The sequence below is a fragment of the Palaemon carinicauda genome, chromosome 1, assembly GCF_036898095.1.
Source record: "Palaemon carinicauda isolate YSFRI2023 chromosome 1, ASM3689809v2, whole genome shotgun sequence".
NCBI lineage: Eukaryota > Metazoa > Arthropoda > Malacostraca > Decapoda > Palaemonidae > Palaemon > Palaemon carinicauda.
The window spans coordinates 289,864,493-289,890,136 of record NC_090725.1 but is presented as its reverse complement, the minus strand read 5'-3'; the positions used below and the strand labels follow the sequence as shown (position 1 = coordinate 289,890,136).

At 47.3% G+C, this 25,644-nt stretch overlaps 1 protein-coding gene across 2 annotated transcripts in view; it reads left to right on the top strand.

Annotated features, from left to right (window-relative positions):
- Nucleotides 1-25,644, top strand: part of LOC137657709 (solute carrier family 35 member F5) — a 128,919-nt gene that overhangs the window by 5,716 nt on the left and 97,559 nt on the right. For both annotated transcript variants that reach the window (XM_068392145.1, XM_068392136.1), the window contains exon 2: nucleotides 13,096-13,195. In XM_068392145.1, coding sequence (XP_068248246.1) covers nucleotides 13,109-13,195 — 87 coding nt within the window. In that variant the 5' untranslated portion in view covers nucleotides 13,096-13,108. The remainder of the gene's footprint in view (nucleotides 1-13,095; nucleotides 13,196-25,644) is intronic.

Genomic DNA, 25,644 nt, shown 5'->3' with positions numbered 1-25,644 from the left:
GTCTACCTCCCAGTGGGAGAGGTTTTCCCGACGACGGAAGAAGAAGTCCAAATGGGATATTTCTCTTTTGAAGGTTGCTTCGAAAGGAGAAAAACCCAAGGCCTGTTCTTCCGTTGCCCAAACCTCCTCCGAAGCTCCCACTCGGTCAGTCATTTTTCGAGAGACCATCGAGTGGTAGTGTAGACTGATGTACAGTATTGTTTACCAACCTCGGAACTCGAGAGATGAAGTTGCATCCCCTAGCGAAGCAGCTCCACCTCTCCCCCCGGGGGAGGATATGTCATTAACCTCGCTTTTCCAACTTTGGTCCTCCTTGGGGCTTCCGGGTTCGCCCTCCAAGGAGGTTTTGCTTAACTACATCCGATAGGGTGCCGCTGTCAAGCATTTGTCGTCACCGTCAGAGGTTGATCCTCTGTCTCTTGTCGACGTTGTGGTGTCAGAGGTATCCAATGCGGTATCACCCAACACCTCTGCCTCTCCAAACTCTATGGTAGCTGACGGCTTAGTTTCTCCTGTTCAACCTACGAGGGAGAAACTAAGTCCATCGTCAGTCCCTATTGCTAGTGTTTCTTCCCCTCGGGGGAGTTCACTTACAGAAACTCCTCTTCGGAGGACTGCAGAAGGTCAGCTTGCTGATCCAATGGCCCTCAGAGGGCACATTCTTTGGAAGGCTCGTCTTCCTTCACCTGCGGTGAGGAGGCGTCTCTTTGGTTCAACATCTTCGATGCAGTCCACCGCAGAGGAGCCTCGAGACCAATCATCCATCACTGCTCCTGCATTGGTTCTGGACCTTTCTGCAGAACGTTCGCAATCTCCTTCGGTGGAAATTCGTCCTTATAAAGGACACGTCGACCTTCCATCCAACAGACCTGCCGTCACCGTTTTTACATGGGCCTAACAAGGCTCCACCAAAGCACGCTATTGCGCGCCAACCACATACGTGCTACGCGCCAACGAGACCTGACGAACGCTCCTTAGTAGCTCGTCAGGCCCCATCACTAAAACCTAACACAGGGCATCAAGGGCGTATATGCCAACATGCGCATACGGTCCGACAGGAGCATAGCTCCATCATGCGCTATGCGCGCCCTCATGCGCATGTGCGCTCACGTTCTCCTGCGCGCCAGGTCTTGCCTGAGCACCCTGTGCTTACGCGCCAACATTCTCCTACGCGCCCGCGCCCAGCCGCGCGCCAATACTCACCTGCGCGCCATCAACCTCCTGCGCAATGGCACTTTCCTGCGCGCCAGCACTCTCCCGCGCGCCAGCACTCTCCCGCGCGCCAGCACTCTCCCGCGTGCCATCAGTCTCCTGCCCGCTCACATACGCGCCCAACATCCAACTCTCCTGCGCGCCATGCTGTGCATCATCATACGCGCCAGGAAAAACCTGCGCTCCAACGATCTACTGAAAGTAGTATTTCTGGGAAGTCAGCAATGCTGGCTTCTCCCACGCGCCAACCAGTACCATCGCTCCAGTGCTCACCTGCGCGCCAGCCTTCTCCCGCAAGCACTCACAAGGATACGCGCGCGTGCCGTGAGCACGCTCGCCCATCCTCTCCAAAGGATGCACGCCAACATCCTCTCGCACTCCTGCGTGCCCCACATGATTCAACTGCGCGGCCGCGCACTAGGGATCTTTCTCCTACGCGCGTGCGCCCTACGGCTGGTATAGATGCGCGCGAACTCTCATCCGCGTGCCCGCGCACTCAACGTGATAATCCTCCCTCACGCCAACAGTCTCCCGTGCGCGAGCTCTGACATTCTCCCTCGCGCGAGCGTCAATATCCTCCCGCTGCGCGAGACTACTGAACTATGCACGGCAAGGTCGCCATCGCCTCATTCCCCTCCCCGCAAGTGCATACCTACGTGCATTGTGAGAGAAGGGAAACTTCCAGAGGGACAGGGGTTGAAGGATCCCTGGGAGGAGTCCCCATCATTGGTGGGTTCACCTGTGGTGGCTTTGGGATCCTGGACCCCTCTGGAAGTTTCCCTTCTCTCACAATGCACGTAGTTATGCGCTTGCGGGGAGGGGAATGAGGCGATGGCGACCTTTGTCTTTCTGGCCCTGCAACAATTCCAACAGTACCTGGCAAGTCACTCTGTGGTGGTGATGAGCGACAACGCCACATTAGTGGCCTACATCAACAAACAAGGAGGTACTTTTTCGCAGCAACTATCCCATCTAGCAGTAGAGATACTGAGATGGGGCGAAATCCACCCGATACCACTATCGGCACGCTTCATTCTGGGCAAAAGGAATGTGCTCGCCGACAACCTGAGCAGAGCATCTCAGATAGTGAGTACCGAATGGTCTTTGGATCATCTAGTAGCCAACAAAATCCTGACTTTGTGGGGTTCTCCGACTGTGGACCTCTTTGCAACGGCCCTGAACTTCAGGCTCCCGCTGTACTGTTCCCCAGTCCCAGACCCCAAGGCTCTCTGGCAAGATGCTTTCCAACAACGGTGGGACAATATCGATGTTTACGCCTTTCATCCGTTCTGTCTGATGAGGAGGGTACTCAACAAGACCAGAACATCTGTCAATCTTTCAATGACCCTCATAGTTCCGCTATGGCATCACGCAGAATGGTTCCCGGACCTTCTGCAACTCCTAATGGAGCCACCAAGAGGACTCCCTCCACAACACAATCTACTCAAACAACCACATGCCAACATCTTCCACAAAGCCGTAGGTTCACTACGGCTTCACGCCTGGAGATTATCCAGCATCTCCTCTCTGAGAGAGGATTTTTGCAACAAGTTGCGATCAGGATGTCTGGACACCTGCGTAAGTGTTCAGCAGTAGTCTACCAGGCAAAGTGGAAAGTCTTCTGTGGTTGGTGTCGTGGAAGGGGTATCTCTCTACTCGATGCCACTATTCCAACAATAGCGGAGTTCCTCGTGTATTTGCGTGAAGAAATGCGCCTTTCAGTCTCGGCAGTGAAAAGCTATCACTCAGCCTTAAGTCTCACCTTCAGGCTGAAAGGAATGGACATTTCCTCATCGCTAGAACTTTCTTGACTCATACGTAGTTATGAACTTATCTGCCCTCAGTCAGAAGTGAGACCTATCCCATGGAACGTGGTTCGAGTTCTCAGCTCTCTTAAGAGACCTCCCTATGAACCATTACGCCAGGCATCAGATCGCCACCTAACCTGGAAGACGGTATTCCTGCTAGCTTTGGCCTCGGCCAAGCGAGTCAGCGAACTTCATGGTCTCTCGTATGACATTGCCCATTCAAGGGGATGGGGGGAAGGTAACGGTCAGCTTCGTCCCTGAGTTTATTGCTAAGACTCAGAATCCAGGAGTAGCGTATCCTCGATTCGATTCCTTCCGGATTTCTAGTCTCCGTACTGTAACAGATGACCCAAACCATCTCTTACTATGCCTAGTAAGGAGTTTGAGGCTGTACCTCAAGAGAACAGCCGCAGCCCGTCCTCGTGTGCCAGCACTATTTGTCAGCACAGGAAGGACTAAGAGGAGGGTCACTAAGAACACCATCTCAGCATGGATTCGCAGGGTCATTGACCTGGCACTGAATCCAGACCCTCCTCCGTCACGTCCCCCCAGAGCACATGATGTCAGGGGCATAGCTACGTCCCTGGCCTTCAAAAGAAATTTTTCAGAGACACAGGTTCTTCAAACTGGGGTGTGGGAACATCAAACAACGTTCACATCCCACTATCTGCAAGACGTGACCCACAGGAGACTCGATACGTTCTCTATCGGTCCTGTGGTGGGTGCACAACAGCTGGTTTAAAACCTCAGGCTCCTTATTGGACAAGTAGTAGAAGGTTGAGGGCATTGTTATTCAGTTTTAGTCTGCATGAATTCTTTTCTTCATCCTCCCCTCTCTTGGGGAAAGCAGCATCCTGGGTTCTCTGCATAGCTGACCTCAAACCACTGCAGGTAAACCATGCTCCCTTGTGTTCCTAGTATTAAGATTAATACTGTTACCTCCCGATACCCTGACGAGGTGGTATTGGGAAAGTCCTAATCTACAAGTTTCCATCTAAAGAACTTGAGAAAAACTTTCTAGGATGAGTCACACTTCTTCATACCTTCACACACAGCTTGCGTAGGCCGCAGACCTTGCGTAGCAAGGTTCTAGCGAGGTGCAGGGACTCCTTATTTCTTGGGTGCTTACACACTCAAATAAAGAGTCCCCGGGCAAAGCCAAAAGCCAGACTGGCTGGGACATCCACCCTTCCTAATAGGTGAGTCACCCCTATTAAACAGCGTGGTTTGTATTCCAGTTACAGAACAAATGTCAAATCCGTAGATACTTTGTAGTTTTCCTAACTATACAAACCTTAGCTATTTAACCAAACATGCCTGTCAGCCCTATCCCCCTTGAAGTCCTACCTCCAAGCAAAGTGAGCTCAAGCACAGGTGTGTGAGAGGGGGGGGGGTTGGTAGCAAGGTACCCTCTCTTACCTTTGCTAACTAGAGGTGTGGGTAGTAAACCCTTGTTAAAAATTAATGGCTCGTCATTTCAAGTACACCGAAAGTAATACCCCTATTAAATAGCTAAGGTTTGTATAGTTAGGAAAACTACAAATTATATACAAATTTATCATGTTAGAAGTAGTAGTAAAATTTATAGGATATCTTTAGATCAGTAACATCATTAAATTGAAATGGCATATATAAAAAGTTTAAAGGGAATCATGTTAACCTGTTCAAAATAAAAACATTCACCAGAAGTTTGAACTTAAGAAGTTTCACTGATTCAACCACCAGAAATCAGTTCACAGCTGAAATAAAACTTCTGGAATACAGTACTGTGTTGTGTTGAGCCTTTTCATGGAGAAGGCAAAAGTTAGAATTAACTACATACACAAGTTAGTACTGCGTACAGGATGTTACAGTCTGGGGAGATCTGAATGCAAAGAATGGTCAGAATTATGAAAAATCTTATGCAACATGCATAAAGAACAGGCAAGACCCAAAGGGAAGAGGAAGAGAATTCGACCTTCTCCTTCCAAGGAGGACCGGACAATTTCCTATACGGACTCGTTCCGTCTAACTCCAGCCGAGATAGTGCCAAGAGAGGCTCATCTCCCTTTTCGGTGTGATACTGTTCTTGCCCCTGCGGAGCCACTTCTCTCCCGCAGATCAGTAGAAGCCGCAAGGCCTACACTGATGGAGGAACTTTTGCCACATCGCAAAGAGCCGAAGGATTTATTTATAATCCCAAAATCCTCAGTCAGGCCTCCCTTATCTCGAACGGAAACTCAGCAAGAACTGAGTACGTCCTCGGGAATTGCTCAGTTCCCCATCAATCTTGATGATGACCTTGATCTACTCCAGGCTCCTATGGATGAGAGCTCAGAAGTTGAAGAGCAGAATGATTATCAGAATGACATTTTGCCAGCTGCCGCTAGCCCTAAAATGATGAAAGTGGAGCGAAAGGAGACAGAAGATGCCTTCTGACAGGTTTTACCCTGCATCTGAACCATCAATGGGCTGCCAGATCCATTGGCCGCCACTCTGGATGATAAGGATACAGTGCTAGACCAATTCTATGGCACTCATTGACTCCTTAGGGCCAGTGGAGCTTTGCCCTGGTCAAAGGGGTTGACGAGTGCCAAGCAGAAGGCTGTGTCCTAGGCGACTGGTTCGTCTTCCTCCCTTCGCACCAACTACTCCTCCAAACTCCTCGTGTCGTCTTTCATCACACGGTGGAGGTATTATGAAATTCTCAACGAGCCACTACTAGTCTTGCCTCTAGATCACTCGTTCTTGGCCTTCGAGATGCTGAACCAGGAAAAGGTAGTGAGGTATGCCATGCAGGCTATTTCCTGGCTGGATTTCTGGTTAGGATCTTTGGGACAATTTGTCCGGTCTCAGGACTGATCCAAACAGTCCACTAGGATGTCTATGGAGACTTTCCTATTATCTAGCACTCAGGCCATCGAGTTCTTGTCTCATCAACTGGTGAACCTTTGGGCCAACACCATCTTGAGACTGGATGCCGTAATAGGAAAACCCCATAGGCAACTCCCTCAGGCCGAGGTAGCAAGGATCAGGAATGCCCCCTTCGAGGGAAGTTTGTTATTCAATCCCGAAGACGTCGAGCGGTTGGCTGAGAGGTGGAGAAAGTCCACTACAAACTCTCTCATTCACAGGGCCTTGACTGCAAGACCTTACCCTTCTCAGCCACAGAGAAATCCAGCTCCTAAATCGCTGACAAAGTAGTCTAGAAACCCTATACAATAGGGTCATAGGATGTCCAAAAAGCCCCTTCAATGTAAAAAGTCCTTCCGTGGAGGCAGAGGCAAGTGGGGATCTGGCTGAGGCCGACCCCGCTAGGACAGCAATCCTCTCATATGTCCACCTGTGGAGTGATGCCTGAACAACCGATGGCAGAGGTGGCTTCACCACGGGGCTGAATTCTGGACAGTCGAGGTGATCCATTTGGGTTATAGCGTCCCGTTCACGCTGTCACTCCCTCCACTGATTAGAGTGCCTCTCCCATCAGACTCCTATGTGAAGGGATCCGCAAAGGAGTTAGCCCTCCAGGGCGAAGTCCAGACCATGTTGGAGAAGGGTACTCTCCAAGAGGTCCGCGACAGATCTCCAGGCTTTTACAGTCGACTCTTTCTTGTAGAAAAGGTATATGGAGGCTGGAGACCAGTCATTGATCTCTCCCCCCTGAACAAGTTTGTCCTGCAAACTCGGTTCAGGATGGAGACTCCTGACACGGTCAGACTCGCGATCAAACCGAAAGACTTCATGTGCAATCTAGATGTGAAGGACGCATACTTCCAAATCCTAAGCCATCCGTCTTCCAGGAAGTATCTAAGATTCTTCCTAGACCAAAAGCTATACCAGTTCAAGGTGCTGTGTTTCGGTCTTTCCACAGCACCTCAGGCTTTCACGAAAGTGTTCACCCTTGTGTCAGCTTGGGCTCAAGGACTCGGCATCCGTCTCCCAAGATACCTGGACGACTGGCTGATTCTGGCAGACTCGAAGGCAGCTCTTTTCCGCCATTAGGACAAGCTTACAAGGTTTTGCCAAGATCTTTGGATTATGGTAAATCTCAAGAAGTCTCATCTGATTCTCTCTCAAAAACTGGTATACCTAGGCATGCTATTGGACACCGTAAGGAACAAAGCATATCCATCAGACGAAAATATTCAAAGGATGAGGAAGGTAACGTGGCCCTTCCTCAGTTGGGAAGAGCTCCCAGTACAGAGTTGGGTACGTCTGCTCGGTCACCTCTCTTCTTTGGTACATCTAGCTCCAAACAGCTGCCTCAGGATGAGATCCCTTAAGTGGCAGCTGAAATCCCAATGGAATCAGACCACTGATTCCAGGGACCCTCTAGTCCGCATAGGGCCAGAAAAACAGACGGACCTCAGATGGTGGCTGACGAACCTAAACCTCAGCAAAGGGGTCAATATTCTCGTTCTCCCCCGGAATTGATGCTCTATTTAGATGCATCAAAAGAAGAGTGGGGAGCCCTCAGGCTGCATCACATCACCTCCGGCCAGTGGTCCAAGTCCAAAAGGTATGAGCATATAAACCTGTTAGAAATGAGGGCAGTCTTCCTTGCCCTCAAACAGTTCCACCAATTCCTGGTGGGGCTCTCTGTAGTGTTGGTGGGCGACAACACTACAGTAGTTGCTTACCTAAACAAATAAGGCGGTACCTTTTCACAGCCACTGTGCTATCTAGCAGTAGAGATCTCAGATGGGCAGAAGGCAACTCGGTGTCCCTATCAGCATGCTTCATTCTGGGCAAGCGGAATGTGCTAGCGGACAGTCTAAGCAGAGCGACTCAGATAGTGGGCTCCGAGTGGTCTTTGAATCATCTAGTTGCCAAAAAAGTCCGGACTTTGTGGGGTTCCCTGACTGTGGATCTGTTCGCAATGGCCAGGAACTGCAGGCGTCCGTTGTACTGCCCACCAGTCCTGAATGCCCAATCTCTTCGGCAAGATGCATACCAACATCAATGGGAGGATATGGACGTTTACGCGTTCCCCCCATTTTGTCTGATGAGAAAAGTCTTCAACCAAGTACGAGTAAGCAGGAACTTACTAATAACGCTTATAGCTCTGCTGTGGCATCATGCAGAGTGGTTTCCAGACCTTCTGCAACTCCTTATGGAGATCCCTAGGGAGTTCCCTCCACAGGAATGTAGATATATTCTCCATAGGTCCTATAGTGGCTGCATAACAAGTGATCTAAACACCCCAAGCTCTTTGTTAGACAGATAGCAGAGTGTTTAGGGCTGAAGTTACCTGGATTATTCTGGGGTGAAAGAGGAGAATAACTGCCTCTTTCTTCTTTTCACCCTTTCCCCCCATGGGGAAAAACCCCAAGCTCTTTGTTAGACAGATAGCAGAGTGTTTAGGGCTGAAGTTACCTGGATTATTCTGGGGTGAAAGAGGAGGATGACTGCCTCTTTCTTCTTTTCACCCTTTCCCCCCATGGGGAAAAACCCCAAGCTCTTTGTTAGACAGATAGCAGAGTGTTTAGGGCTGAAGTTACCTGGATTATTCTGGGGTGAAAGAGGAGACTGACTGCCTCTTTCTTCTTTTCACCCTTTCCCCCCATGGGGAAAAACCCCAAGCTCTTTGTTAGACAGATAGCAGAGTGTTTAGGGCGGAAGTTACCTGGATTATTCTGGGGTGAAAGAGGAGGATGACTGCGTCTTTCTTCTTTTCACCCTTTCCCCCCATGGGGAAAAACAGCACGATAGCCCCTCAGCATAAGTAGACCTCACCTCTCTACTGGTAAGTCATTTCACTTGTGTATCCTAAGGATTCTCGGTTTGTATATGAGTTCCTACATTAAAGACCAGCCGCGTTGAGAGTTTCACAAACATGCTAACTTCTGCAGGCCGCTAATAACGCTTGCCCCTTATAGGGCATAGCACGAGAATTTAGTGGGGCTAAGGGTTCTTACTACTTTAGTCTTACCAAAGTAGAGAGAACCCCGGGTCAAATACCAAAACCAGTTGGTAAAGGACTTCCTCCCTCTTAAGTGTGAGTCTACCCAATATAAATAGTAGTGTGTTTTTGTTTGCGCTTGAACAAATGACAGATTAATGATAATTGTATTTTCCCTTGAAAAAAACAAACACTACACTATTTATACACATGGGCCTGCCACCCTGTCCCCCAATTAACTGTGGGTTAATTTAGAGAAGTGTTACCCTCTCCAATATCCTTACCTGGTCAAGTCTCAGTGTTTAGTTTCTATACATTTAGCATAATCCCCTAGGCTAGACTATCAACTCCCTAGCTTAACGAACCGAGAGTTCACGAGGTGTCAAGGTACCTCTCTCATACTTGCATTATCTCAGAGTCTTATCTCAGGTTGTTTCCAGTCAGTTGAGGTTCAGATTTCTACCCACCTAAGGGTGAGTCTCCATAGTAAAGAGTGAAAGGTTTGTATGTGTGTAGGAACAAATGACAAATATGGAAGCAATTTGTGTTTTTCCCAACTACAATATACAAACCTGTGCTCTTTACTCATACTTTTCCCACCATTGCCTATCCCCTAGTAAGTCCTGCCTGCAATCAAAAGTTATGTAATGCATTGGGTGAGTGTGTAAGTGTGGTAGTTGGTCTACTCCCTGCTACCCCTCACTAACTAGCTTGGAGTTGTTATACCTTATGTAAAACGTTTATGGCTAATTTCCAGCTATACCCGAACAGTATATCCAAAGCAAAGAGTTCAAGGATGTATATCTAGGAAAATTACAAATTACCTCCAAATTTTTCATCTTTGTGGGGTACGGCAAACATAGACCTTTTTGTGATGTCCCTAAACTGCAAGCGTCCGGTATACTGCTCACAGTACCAAGCCACAGGCGACAATCCAGGAGGCCTTCCAACACCCATAGAACAACCTGGACGTTTGTGTTCCTCCCCGTTCTGCCTCTTGAGGAAAGTCCTCAATGGGGTCAGATCTGCGATCAACCTATCTATGAGTAATAGCTTTGCTATGGCTGCAGTTAGAATGGTATTTGGACCTCTTACTGCTTCTGGTGGAGTTTCCAAGGGAGTTAACCCCCACTTCCTGACCTGTTGTGTCAGCCGCATGTTGAGATTTACCACAAGACTGTCACATCCCAGGTCTTTCATCGTTAAAAAGTATCCAGCATCTCGTTTAGAGCAAAAGGCTTTTCGCAAGGCAATGGAAAGGAGATTTCTGGGTATCTCCAAAAATCCTAGATAGTAGTCTGTCAGGTAAAGTGGGCAATCTTCTCTACTGTAATTGGTTCTATGGAAGGAATACTTTTCAGTTCTGAGCTTATCTTCTAATTGCGGACTTTCTCTCCAACCTTCGTTGAGGGGAGCTCCTCTCAGTCTCAGCAGTGAAAGGCTATTGCTTAGCATTGAGCCAAGTCCTTAAACTTAACCCTTTTACCCCCAAGCTATTTGGAACTTTCCAACCCTTAACCCACAGGCGTTTTTTTTTTTTTCAAGCACATTTTGCAATATATTTTTTTTTTTCTAAATTGCTCTAACAGCCTTAGTTGTCGTCATAGAGAGATCAGGTTGATCTCATTCTTTTGGAAAATGCCTGAAATTTCTTATAAAGTTATCAAAAATATGAAAAAAAATGTAAATCGCAGTTTTTTGCAAGGATGTTCCAGTACATCCATGGGGTTAAAGGGATGAGTTTTGTGAAACGTACCGTACGTCCATTGGGGCTAAAAGGGTTAAAAGCCATGACCTCTCCTCATTCTGGGAACTGTCAATGCTGATAATGAGCTTTAAGCAATTATGTACACCAAAAGAACTCAATTCACATGCATGGTTGTTACCACATTTGTAAAATCCCCAAAAAGAGACTGCTGTACAGTATGAGCCTTAATGGCAAGTGTCAGGTATAGCCCTGACTTGAAATACTGTTCTTGTTTGCCTTGGCTACAGTGAAGCGAGTAGGCAAGATATACTGCATGTCCTACAACATTAGTCATTCTGAGGGGTGGAGAAGAGTTTCCTTCACCTTCATTCTGGATTTTATTGCTAAAATTCAGATCTCAGCTGTAGGGGATTCAAAGTTTGAGACCTCCATCTTCTGCCTCCCTCCCTTGGGGGCATCATTGACTATCTGCAGGACTGACTTCTTTGTCCTGTGAGGTCACTAAGACGTTACCTGAAGTAAGCCCAATGATTCAGACTGCAGCTTCAAAGCCTGTTTGTTAGTTTGAACAGGTGTAAGAAAAAAATCTAAAAGAAACAATAAGTAGTGCATATTCCCTTTCATTGGGGATTCCTGAAGAATATGCATAGGCACACCCTCACAAAGGTAGGAGGGTTGGTGCAACACTTGTCTTTCAGAAGAACCTGTTAGTGGTGCAAGTGTTTAAGGCAGGTGGCTGGAAACACCAGACAATATTCACGGCCCATTACCTGAGAGAATATAACTACAAATTTCTTGACATGTTCTCTCTTGGATCTATGGTAGTGGCCTAACAGGTGGTGGTGTGTACCTAATTCCCTCACAAAACAAAAAGCATCTCTTCTAAGATAGCAGTTGCAACAACATAAGATAAGAGTTAGAATGTCTGGCCCTGTATTTTTTCTCTTCTCACTCCTCCCTTTGGGTGCCATTATTTGTAGGAGCAGACTCTGATGCAAGTAAGCTACCATACCGAGTAACTCTTCTATTGTTTAGATGGAAGTATGCCCTCCCCCCCTTCCTTCTTTTGAGGCTAAGATGTTCAGGAATGTAAACTCATTACTCTTAATAGCTATACATTTCAGATAGCCTGTCCTAATAAGGATAGGTTCATCCATGACTGTTGACAAATAGATAATGTACCTAGCCTACCACTTGGGAACCTATTCTCAGGTTGAGAAGAGGGGGATTAGAGTTAATACTCTTGCACCCTTTAACATCCTGAGATTTTAAACTAGCCAATTTTGTTGTAAGAACTTCCTCCTTTCTAAGGCTAAGCCTCCTTTTGTAGAACAAGGGTTTGTATGTGTGTAAGAACAATTCACAGGTATTATAAAGTAATTTTGTATTTTTCCTAACTATACAAACCTTAGACCCGTAAGTTACACTTCCGACCTCAACTGCTTGGCAATTCCTAGATGGTCAAATTGGCTTCCATATTTACATAGAGGGATTTCCTGCTACCCGCCAGTAACTTTTGACACTTTATGATTTTTAAAAAAGTTAAAGTTGCGGGTTTTAGGTCTCCACTGAGACGATTTACATCGTTCTCCTAGGGCGACCATTAGCCAGCAGGGACTATCACTAGTCCCCTCTAACCTCCCCCCCAGGCGCCACCCTGGGAGTACCCCCCGGTAGAAGGTCTCACGGTATTCGCGTCCCTGGCGGGGACCGAACTCGGGACCTCTGTAATAGAAATCCGCGACGCTACCAACCTTGCTATCCGGAGTATAGTAGCTGAGTTTCAAGCTTCACTGAAATCATACTTCTATTTAAGGATTCAGGTTTGTATAGTTAGGAAAAATAGAAATTACAGTACTCTACAGAAAAAAAATATTGGTATTTTTTTTGTAATAATACTGGTATGTAAAATTTTTTTTGGCGACTAAAATATTTTCTTGAGATGCTAAAAATAATACATGATCGTAGTCCAATTGTGTCTATATTCTTCATCTTTACGGGGCACTGTGTATACAGTATTTAATTTTTTCCATGAATGCAAGAGTTGATGGGAGAAGTACAAGAGGAAGGCCAAGGTTTGGGTGGATGGATGGAGTGAAGAAAGCTCTGGGTGATAGGAGGATAGATGTGAGAGAGGCAAGAGAGCGTGCTAGAAATAGGAATGAATGGCGAGCGATTGTGACGCAGTTCCGGTAGGGCCTGCTGCTGCCTCCGATGCCTTAGATGACCGCGGAGGTAGCAGCAGTAGGGGATTCAGCATTATGAAGTTTCATCTGTGGTGGATAATGTGGGAGGGTGGGCTGTGGCACCCCAGCAGTACCAGCTGAACTCGGTTGAGTCCCTTGTTAGGCTGAAGGAACGTAGAGAGTAGAGGTCCCCTTTTTTGTTTTGTTTCATTTGTTGATGTCGGCTACCCCCCCAAAATTGGGGGAAGTGCCTTGGTGTATGTTTGTATGTATGTATAACTTATCTCCATGTTTCTCCAGGTGATGTTCCACCATGGCTCATGGGCGGCGCCTTGCCCTGGGTATCTTTGTTCTCTTGTTGGTCGATATTATTTGGGTAGCCTCATCAGAACTTTCAGAGGTAAGTAACAGCATTTTGGTTATAAAGTTTTTTATTAGATTTTTATCTTCTATGATAAATTGTCAAAGATCCAAATTCTGTATAGGAAGATCCAGAAATATTTTTGTGGGTTTCTATAGTAGCAAATTATAAGCAAGAGAGAGATTGAGGAAGTGGAAAATAATGCTGGAAGCCAAACTTTAGTCGACAAACAGTTCAGGCTGAATTAAGTATTATACTGTATTGTTATTTCAAGTTTGGTTTAAGGGTGTATACAAACCTTTGTCATAATTTTGGGAATATTCATCAGTATATTGTTGTTTTGGCTGTTGAGGGTTTTTTTTTTTTTAGCTTACATTTTGAGCTGCTGCTTCTATGTTAAAAAAAATAAGAAAATTGATTTATTGATGTATATTTGTTGTCTATTTCCTTTTATGTAATCCAATTTTTTGATGTAGTCCAGAAGCCTTTTATATAGGCTGTTAATGCAGTATAAGGACTGTAGGTTGGTGTATCAGAAAATATATCATTACCATCATCATAAATATTTATTCTTCTAAAGGATACCTGAACTTATATCAGTTCTAGGACAACATTAGTTCCCTATTTACAATTTTTATTTATTTTCTTGCAATATTTTCCCTTTATCAAAAGTGAGAGATGTTCCAGAATCTTCTTTTAAGAGGAGTACTGTACAGTAGTTGGTGGTGACCTTCTGGTCACTGATGTTATCACATAACCTTTCCTGACATCATCTGTTGTGTGTTCTTCCGTTCTTTACTTTTAATTGTTAGTTATTCCGTAACCGAAATACAAACCACGCTATTTACAGAGGGTTTACCTTTTAGCGCAGCTGAAATGACGAGCCAATAGTTTTAACGAGGGTTAATTACCCCCGTGCTAGTTAGCGGGGGGTGGGGAAGGGTAGCTTGCTACCCCTCCCCCCTCCACACACCGGTGACTTGCTTCACTTCACTTTTGGCTCGGCGGTGATCAGACGTGTCTGCTCATCGTCCTCGTGACAGCCTTTAATTTTCTGCTTTTTCTTTTCAGCGTGTGTGTTGGTTGGAAGTTGACCTTCATTATTATTTCTTTACGATGCGTACATGCCCTGGAGTTGCCGGTCGTCCTTGTGGGACTTTCATGTCGGACGTAACTACGGATCCGCACACCCTTTGCCCTCAATGTCGGGGCCGACGGTGTGACCAGGAGAACATGTGCCGTGAGTGCAGGGAGTGGTCTGCCTCCCAGTGGGAAAGGTTTGGCCATCGGCGTAAGAAGAAGTCCAAGAGAGACCGTTCTCCTTCGGGGTTAGCCTTGAAGGAGGAAGGTTCTCGGGACTCTTCTTCCGCCACTCAAACCTCCTCCGAAGCTCCCCCTCGTCCTCCTCCTAAGGAGAGTCGGCCGAGTGGGAGCGCAGGTCCTAGTTCTGTTTCCCGACCTTGGGTGGGGGGAGAGGGTGTTGCCTCCCATAGCGAGGCGGTTCCCCCTCCTTCTCCGGGGGAGGTTATTGATAATGCCTTAACCAATGATGATCTTTTACAGATTTGGTCGTCCCTGGGGCTTAAGGGCTTGCCCTCCAGGGTCGCTTTTATTGACCTTTTCTCGTTGGGGGCCGCTGTTAAGCAGTCGCCGGCGGTAGCGGAGGTAGACCCCCTGTCTATTGTCGACGTCGTTGTGACAGAGGCCTCCGACGTGGCTGGGCAATCCACGCAGGTGCTGTTGCAGATGATGGTGCTAAAGGCTCTCCTCCCCCTTCTGTACATCCTTCGAAGGGGGAAGTGAGTCCTTCGGTCTCTGCTGCTGCTCAGCTTCCTTCTGAGGGAAGTGCTTTGACGGAGACTCCCCTTCGGAGGACCAATGGTCCCGACGATCTTCCCCGAGGCCGCCTCCGCCGTATGGCTCACCGTTCGCTACGCCGCAAGGGCCTCCCTTCCCCTTACAGGGGGGCTAGGAGGCGCCTTTTTGGGTCTTCATCCTCCGAGGGGAACTCTCCTCGTCAGCCTCAACCTACAGCTCCGTCTTCCTTGAACCTCTCTGCAGACCGTTCACCATCTCCTGCCAGATCTTCGCCTTCTGGAGAACTCGTCACCCGATGGGCAACGGTCCCTTCCGGGGTAAGGGATCCTTCCCTTCCACGAGCAGTGCTAGCGCACAGGCGCTCTCCTGATCTTCAGCGCTCTCCTGCTTGTCAGCGATCTCCTGCTCGTCAAGACTCTCCTGATGTTCGCCCTCCTCGCCAGCGCTCTCCTGCTCGTCAGCTCTCTTCTGAGCGTCAGCGCTCATTTGAGGACCATCGCCCTGCGGTCTCTGACCATCCTACGGTTCCTGCTGAGCTCCCTGCTCACCATCTGCCTGGTCCTGTGGCTACGCAACATCGTGCTGCGCGTGTCAAAAGCACATGTTCGCCAACGCGCCAGCGATCTTCCAGTTCCTGCTCGTGAACGTGCCGCACCACCTGCCCTCGCCGCGCCACCTGTCGTTTCACATGACACGTGTCGACCTTCTGCTCGCCAGCGATCACCTACGCGCCAGCGATCACCTCCTCGCCAGCGATCACCTACGCGCCAGCGATCACCTCCTCGCCAGCGATCACCTACGCGCCAGCGATCACCTCCTCGCCAGCGTTCACCTGCTCGCCAGCACGCACAGGCGATTTTAGTATCGCCTATTCAACAGCGACAGCTGGCGCGTCAACGTTCTCCAACGCTTCTGAAGGAACATCACGCGATCGCCCACCTGCGCATGCTGCTCTCCATCGCACGATCGCCCTCCTGCGTATGCTGATCACTATCGCTCCCCATCACGTGATCGCCCACCTGCCCATGCTGCTCGCCATCGCGCGATCGCCCTCCCGCGCATGCTGATCGCCATCGCTCCCCATCGCGTGATCGCTCACCTGCGCATGCTGCTCGCCATCGCTCGCCATTGCGCGGTCGTTCACCTGCGCATGCTGCTCGCCAACGCGTCGACATGCCACATCGCGCCATCGCCAACCTGCGCGTCCGCGCTCACCAGCTCATCATCGATCGCCTGTGGATCTACATCGCCAGCAGTCTTCCTCACCCACGCGGCAGCGCGTTTCCTCGCTGTCGCGCCAACGCTTGCGTTCGCCGCCTCGGACACGCGTTCATTCACCTGCCCACCCTTGCGCCCACTCGCCCGCGCGACCGCTCGCCTGCGCGCCCGCGCGATCATTCGCCTGCACGCCCGCGCGATCGTTCGCCTGCGCACCTGCACGATCGCTCACCCGCGCGACCATTCGCCCTCGCGCGACCATCGTTCGCGGCGAATTCCGCAGCCGGTGGTAGCAGCAGGAACGCGTGTTCCTAGACGGCACTCGGGATCACCTCCACCCAAACACAGGTTGGTAGTGCAGGACGAGGAGAGGTTAGTACATCATTCTTCCCCACCTTCTTTTCAGGCAGGTACCGTGGTGTCCACTCCAAAGGATCCCCCGATCCCTTTCCCTTTAGCGAGGATTTCGGACTCTGTGTCCTTGGAGCAACAGACTTGGTTTGGTCCTCTGGCACGGGCGTTAGTGAGGGTTATGAAACCAGCACTCGCCGACCAGGTTAACAAACCAACGGCTGTCTCTCCTACGCTGAAGAGAAAGAGAGGAGTGGACTTGTGTGGTGACTTCCCCCAGGGCGAAGTTGGTTCCCAAGAGGTCGGTCGCGAAGGTCCCTTCTCCTGCACGAGTGCTCTCTCCTTCTCCCGTGGACGAGGCCTTTCCGTCCTCAGGTGAGTCCAGTGGGGCGGTAGTCTTCCCCTCGGCACCAGGGGGGGAGACTTCGCTTCATGCAGGAGAATCGTCTCGTGAGGAAGGGGCCCCTCGAACCTCGTTGTTGGGATCCTGTATCCCTTCCAGGAGGGAATCCAAGGACTCCAAGACCGTCCCTAAATCCTCTGCAAGGATTCGTCAGGAACCCACGACTACCCGGGGGAATGTCCACGTGTCACCCCAGGAAGAGATCCCTGGGGCAGGAGACTTAGCTGCCAGCCTGCAGGGAGGAGAACAGCAAGAATCCGAACATGCCTTCTGGCAGGTCCTAAGCCTGATAAGGCAACTTAACGGGCTTATGGATCCAGTCATCGCCCCCCGTGAAGGCAAAGACACGATTTTGGATGAAGTGTTTGACGTTCGGAAGGCCCCGAAGACAGGTGCGGCTCTGCCCTGGTCTCGGGGGCTGAAGAGTGCCAGGGCTAGGGCCAACGCTCAGCTCGCACTTCTTGCCTCCTCCAGTCGTTCCACTGCCGGGAACAAGCTCATCCCTCCTCCTCCTCTTCAGCAGAGGAGGTATTTCGAGATCCTGGGTGAGCACAACCTCGCTCTTCTCTCCATCACTCTGTGGAGGAGCTGGCGAAGGGAGTTCCCCTTGAGAAACTCTCTGCCCGGCAGGTGTCATTCTCGGCGGCAGAGATCCTTAGCCACGAGAAGGTCGCTAAGTGTGCCATGCAGGCCACTTCGTGGCTGGACTTTTGGCGAGGATCTCTGGGCATCCTATTGTGCTCCGAGGACTTGTCCAAGGAGACCAATAGGAAGGCCCTGGAGACCTTCTTGCTCTCGGGCACCCGCTCCATTGAATTTTTGGCGCACCAGGTTACCACCCTGTGGGCCAACTCGGTGTTGAAGCGTCGCGATGCTGTGTCCGAGAGATTCCATCCGAAGGTCCCCGCTGTAGATGTGTGTAGGCTCCGACATGCTTCCCTTCTGGGGGAGAACCTGTTTGAGCCTCAAGACATGGAGCGAACGGCTGAGAGGTGGAGGAAATCCAGCACAGACTCCCTCCTCCATAGGGCCCTTACAACTCGGCCCTATAAGCCTCCAGCCCCGCTACAACAGCAGCAACAGCCTCGTAAGGCTCCCAAACAGGCACCGGAATCTAAGAAGGTGGTGTCTAAGCCCCAGCCCTTTCCAGCCAAGGTCAAGAGGGGCGGTAAGTCCTCCAGGGGAGGCAAGACTTCTAGGGGTGGCGGCCGCAGCCGCAAGCCCTAGGGGTGGCAGTCCTCCTGCGTGTCCACCTGTGGGGGGGATGCCTTCAGCGTTGTGTCCGCAGGTGGCAGCAACATGGGGCCGATGCTTGGACGGTCTCAGTGATCGGCCAAGGCTATCGCGTCCTGTTCACAACATCTCAACCTCCCCTGACAGCGAATCCAGTGTCGTTGAGCTCCTATGCCACGGGATCGGCAAAGGGGCTGACCCTTCAGGCCGAAGTCGAGACCATGCTCGAGAAGGGTGCTCTCCAGGAGGTCGTGGACGGCTCCCCAGGCTTCTTCAGTCGACTCTTTCTTGTAGAGAAGGCTACTGGAGGCTGGAGACCCGTCATCGATCTCTCAGCTCTAAACAGGTTTGTCAAACAAACCCGGTTCAGCATGGAGACAGCAGACACGGTCAGACTTGCGGTGAGACCACAAGACTTCATGTGCACACTGGATCTAAAGGACGCGTACTTCCAGATCCCAATCCATCCGTCTTCCAGGAAGTACTGTACCTGAGATTTTGCCTAGACAACAATATCTACCAGTTCAAGGTGGTGTTTCGGTCTCTCCACAGCTCCTCAGGTGTTCACCAGAGTTTTCACCCTGATTTCATCTTGGGCGCACAGGAACGGCATTCGTCTCCGTTATCTGGACGATTGGCTGATCCTAGCAGACTCGGAGTCAACCCTTCTTCGGCCCCGAGACAGGCTTCTGGATCTTTGCCAGGATCTGGGGATCGTGGTAAACCTCGAGAAGTCCTCTCTGCAGCCGTCCCAACGACTGGTTTATCTAGGCATGCTAATAGACACCAATCTCCACAAAGCCTTTCCATCAGACGACCGAATAGCAAGACTGAGGAGGGTGGCGGAACCCTTCCTCAGGCGAAAAGAACTCCCCGCCCAATCGTGGTTGCGTCTCTTAGGCCACCTATACTCCCTGGCCCGTCTGGTTCCAAACAGCCGCCTCAGGATGAGATCCCTTCAATGGCGGCTCAAGTCCCGGTGGAATCAAGGATCCGATTCCCCGGACATTCTGATCCCAATGGGGTCTCTGGAACAGACGGACTTGCGGTGGTGGCTGGTCGACGAGAACCTGCGGAAGGGAGTGAGTCTTCTCGTCCTCCTCCCGGAATTGACTCTGTTTTCGGACGCGTCAAAAGAAGGGTGGGGAGCACACGTTCTGAACCAGAGGGCCTCAGGCCTTTGGTCAGAATCAGAAAAGTGCCTACACATCAACCTGCTAGAATTGAAGGCCGTCTTTCTGGCTCTTCAGCAGTTCCAACGGTCCCTGGCGGGTCACTCCGTGGTGGTGATGAGCGACAACACCACGGTAGTGGCTTATATGAACAAGCAGGGAGGCACTTTTTTGCAACAGCTATCCCATCTTGCAGTAGAGACTCTGAGGTGGACCGAAACCCACTCGATAACACTATCAGCTTGCCGACAGTCTGAGCAGAGCTTCGCAGATAGTGAGTACCGAGTGGTCTTTGGATCCTCAGATAGCCAACAAAGTCCTGACTTTGTGGGGTTCCCCGACTGTGAACTTGTTCGCGACAGTCTTGAACTTCAAGCTGCCCCTGTACTGCTCCCCAGTCCCGGACCCCAAGGCACTCTGGCAAGATGCTTTCCAGCAACGGTGGGACAACATCGACGTGTACACCTTCCCACCGTTCTGTCTGATGAGTAGGGTGCTCAACAGGACCAGAATATCGGTCAACTGTTCGATGACTCTGGTAGCTCCACGATGGCATCACGCGGAATGGTTTCCGGACCTTCTGCAGCTCCTGACGGAACTCCCGAGGGAGCTTCCTCCACGACACGAGCTTCTCAGACAACCCCACTCCGGCGTCCCTCACAGGGCCGTAGCCTCGCTTCGGCTTCACTCCTGGAGACTATCCAGCGTCTCCTCGCGGAGAGAGGCTTTTTGCAACAGGTTGCGAAGAGAATGTCTCGGCACCTGCGAAGGTCCTCTGAGGGAGTCTACCAAGCAAAGTGGAGATTCTTTTGTGGTTGGTGTCATGGAAGGGGTATCTCTCCACTCGATGCCACTATTCCAGCAATAGCGGACTTCCTCGTGTATCTGCGAGAAGAAATGCGCCTTTCTGTCTCGGCAGTGAAAGGCTATCGCTCAGCCTTAAGCTTGGCCTTCAGATTGTTGGGCGTGGATATTTCTTCATCACTAGAACTCTCTTTACTCATACGTAGCTATGAGCTTACCTGCCCCCAGTCGGAAGTGAGACCCCCTCCTTGGAACGTGGTTCGAGTCATCAGGTCTCTTAAGAGACCTCCCTTCGAGCCATTACGCCAGGCCTCTGATCGCCACCTGTCTTGGAAGACGGCTTTTCTACTCGCCTTGGCTTCGGCCAAGCGAGTTAGTGAACTTCATGGTCTCTCGTACGACATCGCCCATTCAAGGGGATGGGGGGAGGTAACGTTCAGGTTCGTCCCTGAGTTTGTTGCCAAGACTCAGAATCCTGGAGTGCCGGATCCTCGGTTCGACTCTTTCAGGATCGCGAGTCTCCATTCTGTAACAAGCGACCCAGACCAGCTGCTACTATGTCCAGTGAGGTGTCTGAGGCACTACTTGAAGAGAACGGCTGCAGTCCGTCCTCATGTGCGAGCTTTGTTTGTGAGCACAGGCAGGACTAAGAGGAGGGTCACCAGGAACACCATCTCAGCTTGGATTCGAAGGGTTATCCACCATGCCCTGAATCCTGACCCTCCTCCATCACGTCGCCCTCGGGCCCACGATGTCAGGGGGATTGCTACATCCCTGGCCTTCAAGAGAAACTTCTCTGTGATGCAGGTACTTCAAGCTGGGGTCTGGAAGCGTCAAACGACCTTCACAGCCCACTACCTGCAAGACGTGACCCACAGGAGCCTCGATACGTTTTCTATCGGCCCTGTGGTGGCTGCACAATAGCTGGTCTAACCTCAGGCTCCTTTTTGGACAAGTAGCAGTAGGTTGAGGGCGTTGTTACCCGGTCTTAGTCTGCGTGAATGAAAGAGTATGTCTGACCCTTACTTCTTTCTTCATTCTCCCCTCTCTTGGGGAAGTAGCATCCTGGTCCTCTTTGGTGTAGATGCAACAGTTCCTCCTTTACTTAAACCAGATGGCTCAGTCACTCACTGTCCAAAGGAAAAGGCAACCCTTTTGGCTGATGTTTTTGACAGTAAACAGAGTAATGAAAAACTTGAATGTCCTCATTCCTGTTTTCCTGAGGCTAAACTAACTAGTTTAGCTTTTCGATCTCGTGAGATTAAAGCTCTGTTGATGGACCTTGATGCTTATGGAGGTGTAGACCCAAATGGTATTTTTCCTTTGTTTTTTATAAAGAGCAGATTTCTTAGCTCCAAAGTTATCTGTTATTTTGCGCAAGTTAGCAAGAAGAGGAGCTTTTAGCACTAGTTGGAGAATTGGTAATGTTACTCCTCTATGTAAATGTGTTTGTGGTAGCTCAAGTCCCACTGATTACCGCCCAATTTCCATAACTCCCATATTATCTAAAGTTTTTGAACGTCTTCTGGCAAAACGTCTTAATAGGTTTGCTGAAGGTAATCATCTACTCCCTAGTTTGCAATTTGGTTTTCGTAAAGGCCTTGGAGCATGTGATGCCCTTCTTACAATCTCCAATGCTGTACAGAAATCCCTTGATTGTGGTCGGGAAGTTCGTATGATTGGCCTTGATTTTAGTGCTGCCTTTGACCGTGTTAATCATGAGGCCCTTGTTTTCAAACTGAAACAGTTGGGAGTGGGTGGGTCGTTTCTTAGCATTATTATTGATTTTTTAAGTAATAGATCTCAAAGAGTTGTTGTTGATGGGCACCATAGTGATTATAGGAATGTGATATCTGGTGTTCCACAGGGTAGTGTTCTTGGCCCATTACTTTTCATACTATATACACATGACATGTGGTTTAGCCTAGAAAACAAGCTTGTTGCATATGCAGATGATGCTACTCTCTTTGCATCAATTCCATCCCCTGAATGTAGATCTAGGGTTGGTGAATCCCTTAATAGAGATTTAGCTAGAATTAGTGCATGGTGCAAATTATGGGGTATGAAGTTGAATCCTAACAAAACTCAAAGTATGATTGTAAGTAGGTCAAGGACGGTGGTTCCTCAACATCCGGATCTCAGTATTGATAATGTTTCTTTAAATATGTATGACTCTTTCAAAATTTTAGGTGTGATTCTCGACAGTAAATTTACTTTTGAGAAACATATAAGGTCTGTGTCTTCTTCAATTTCACAAAAAATAGGCTTATTGAGAAAGTCTTTCAAGATTTTCGGTGATCAATCTATTCTGAAGAAGTGTTTTAATTCTTTCATTCTACCTTGTTTTGAGTATTGTTCTCCTGTCTGGTCTTCAGCTGCTGATTTTCATCTTAATTTGTTGGACAGAAACTTACGGTCTATTAAATTTCTTATTCCTGATCTAGATATTAATCTCTGGCACCGTCGTTCAATTAGTTCATTATGTATGTTGCATAAGATTTTTCACAACTCTGACCATCCTTTACATTCAGATCTCCCTGGACAATTCTATCCTGTTCGTAATACTAGGCAGGCAGTTAATTCTAATAGCCAGGCCTTCTCCATCACGAGGCTCAATACTACGCAGTACTCTAGAAGTTTTATTCCAGCTGTGACCAAGTTGTGGAATGATCTTCCTAATCGCGTGGTTGAATCAGTAGAACTTCAAAAGTTCAAAGTTGGAGCAAATGCTTTTTTGTTGACCAGGCAGACATAGTCTTTTTATAGTTTATTTATGACATATTTGTTTTTGATGTTGTTGATAGTTTATTATATGACATGTCTGTTTTGACGTTGTTTCTTATTTTAGAATGATTTATTGTTAATGTGTTCTCTTCATTTATTTATTTCCTTATTTCCTTTCCTCACTGAGCTATTTTTCCCTGTTGGAGCTCCTGGGCTTATAGCATCTTGCTTTTCCAACTAGGGTTGTAGCTTGGATAGTAATAATAATAATAATAATAATAGCTGACCTCGACCTCTGCAGGTAACCCATGCTTCTTTGTGCTCCTAGTATTAAGCTTAATACTGTTGCGTCTCCCATACCCTGAAGAGGTGGTATTGGGAACGTCCTATCCTAGAATTCCTATCTGAAGGTCTCAAGGTCAACTTCATAGGACGAGTCACACTCTCCTCCTCACACTGCTTATGTAGGCCACTCGTTCCTAGCGATGCTAGGAACTTGTGAGGTACAGGGGCTCCCTCTCTCTAGTGCTGCTCACTGAGGGATCGAGACCCCGGGCAAGCCGAAGTCAGTAAGGCTGGGGACTTTCCACCCTTCCTAAGGGGTAAGTCACCCTCTGTAAATAGCGTGGTTTGTATTTCGGTTACGGAACAAATGACAAATTCGAAGATAATTTGTATTTTTCCTAACCATACAAACCTTAGCTATTTACACATATGTGCCCGCCATCCCTGACCCCCAAGTCAAGTCCTACCTCTAAGTGAAGTGAAGCAAGTCACCGGTGTGTGGAGGGGGAGGGGTAGCAAGCTACCCTTCCCCCCCCCCCCCCGCTAACTAGCGCGGGGGTAAGTAACCCTCGTTAAAACTATTGGCTCGTCATTTCAGCTGTGCTAAAAGGTAAACCCTCTTTAAATAGCTAAGGTTTGTAAGGTTAGGAAAAATACAAATTATCTTCGAATTTGTCATTTTATACTGGGTTTAATGGGTAGCTTAGATCTCTACTTTACTGCTTGTCGGTCGTAATTTTTGCGAAGCGGTAATACTCTTTAAAGTATAGACAGTCCTTGGCTTCACAAAGCTTCTCAAAATTTATTTCTACGTCGATATAAATTCTTCTCCTTTAATAGGAGTGTTCTTTATTGAAGCTGGAAACTTGGGTGAGATTTTATAATAAGGTGATGGTAGTTATAGGTGGGCGGATGAGGAGCGCTTATATATATATATATATATATATATATATATATATATATATATATATATATATATATATATATATATATATATATATATATATATATATATATATATATATATATATATATATATATATATATATATTGTGTGTGTAAATATATACTGTATATATATATATATATATATATATATATATATATATATATATATATATATATATATATATATATATATATATATATATATATATATATATATATATACTGTACATACAGATACTCTGTATGTATATATATATATATATATATATATATATATATATATATATATATATATATATATATATACCCTGTATATATATATGTATATATATATACCCTGTATATATATATGTATATATATATATATATATATATATATATATATATATATATATTATATATATATATATATATATATATATATATATATATATATATATATATATATATATATATATATATATATATAAAATGTTTGTATATATGCATGCATGTGTAAATATATATTGTGTACATATACATATATGTTAATATATATACATACAGACATGTATATATATATATATATATATATATATATATATATATATATATATATATATATATATAGAAACACATACATACTGTACATCCATACATACACACTTACCTCTTATAAGTGATAACAACAGTCCACAATGAGAATAAATATGCAAAGATATTGCATTGATTCAGGAGAATGGGATTCCTCAGCTGATAGTTTCTTGATGATTCCAAAATAAGTCATATTAAAAAAAAAAAAGAGGATAATACAGGGTTAATAGAAAACAGACCAGGGCTTATGTTCAAATTGTGACCCTGGGTACTAGCAAATAAGAATTATTTGATTTTTTCTTTGGGTATACTGTAGTCATTGATATGGATTATTATACTTTTGTAATTCTGACTAAATCCAAGCCTGCGGGTTGTCAAAGCATTATTAACCCTTTTACCCCTAGGCTCTTTGGAAATTTCCAACCCTTAACCCCCAGGGGGTTATTTTTTTCCCAGCACATTTTGCAGTATATCGTTTTTAAATTGCTTTAAAATCCTTAATTTTTGTCATAGAGAGGTCAGGTTGGTCTCATTCTCTTGGAAAATGCCTGAATTTTCTCAAAAAATTATCAAAAATATAAAGAAAAAAAAAATTATAGCATTTTTTTGCAAGGACGTAGCGGTACGTCCATGGGGGTAAAGGGATGGCTTTTGTGAAACGTACCAGTACGTCCTTTGGGGGTAAAAGGGTTAATAAATTCCATATAGATGGTTGTCTTAAGACTTATTCAGCTCTCTAATGCTATTTTCAGTTTGTATCTTCATTTCTTAGTCATTTACTCTACAAGACATCAATGTAAATAGATTGACTTATGACATTTTTCACTGTAAAAAATACAGGATCATGAGAGGATTAAAAATGATTGGGAGGCGAGATGTATTAAGTTTTTTTGGGTTTGAATTTATGTTAAAATTAGTGTATTATATGTCTCTCTCCACCACTTGAAACCTCCAACAGT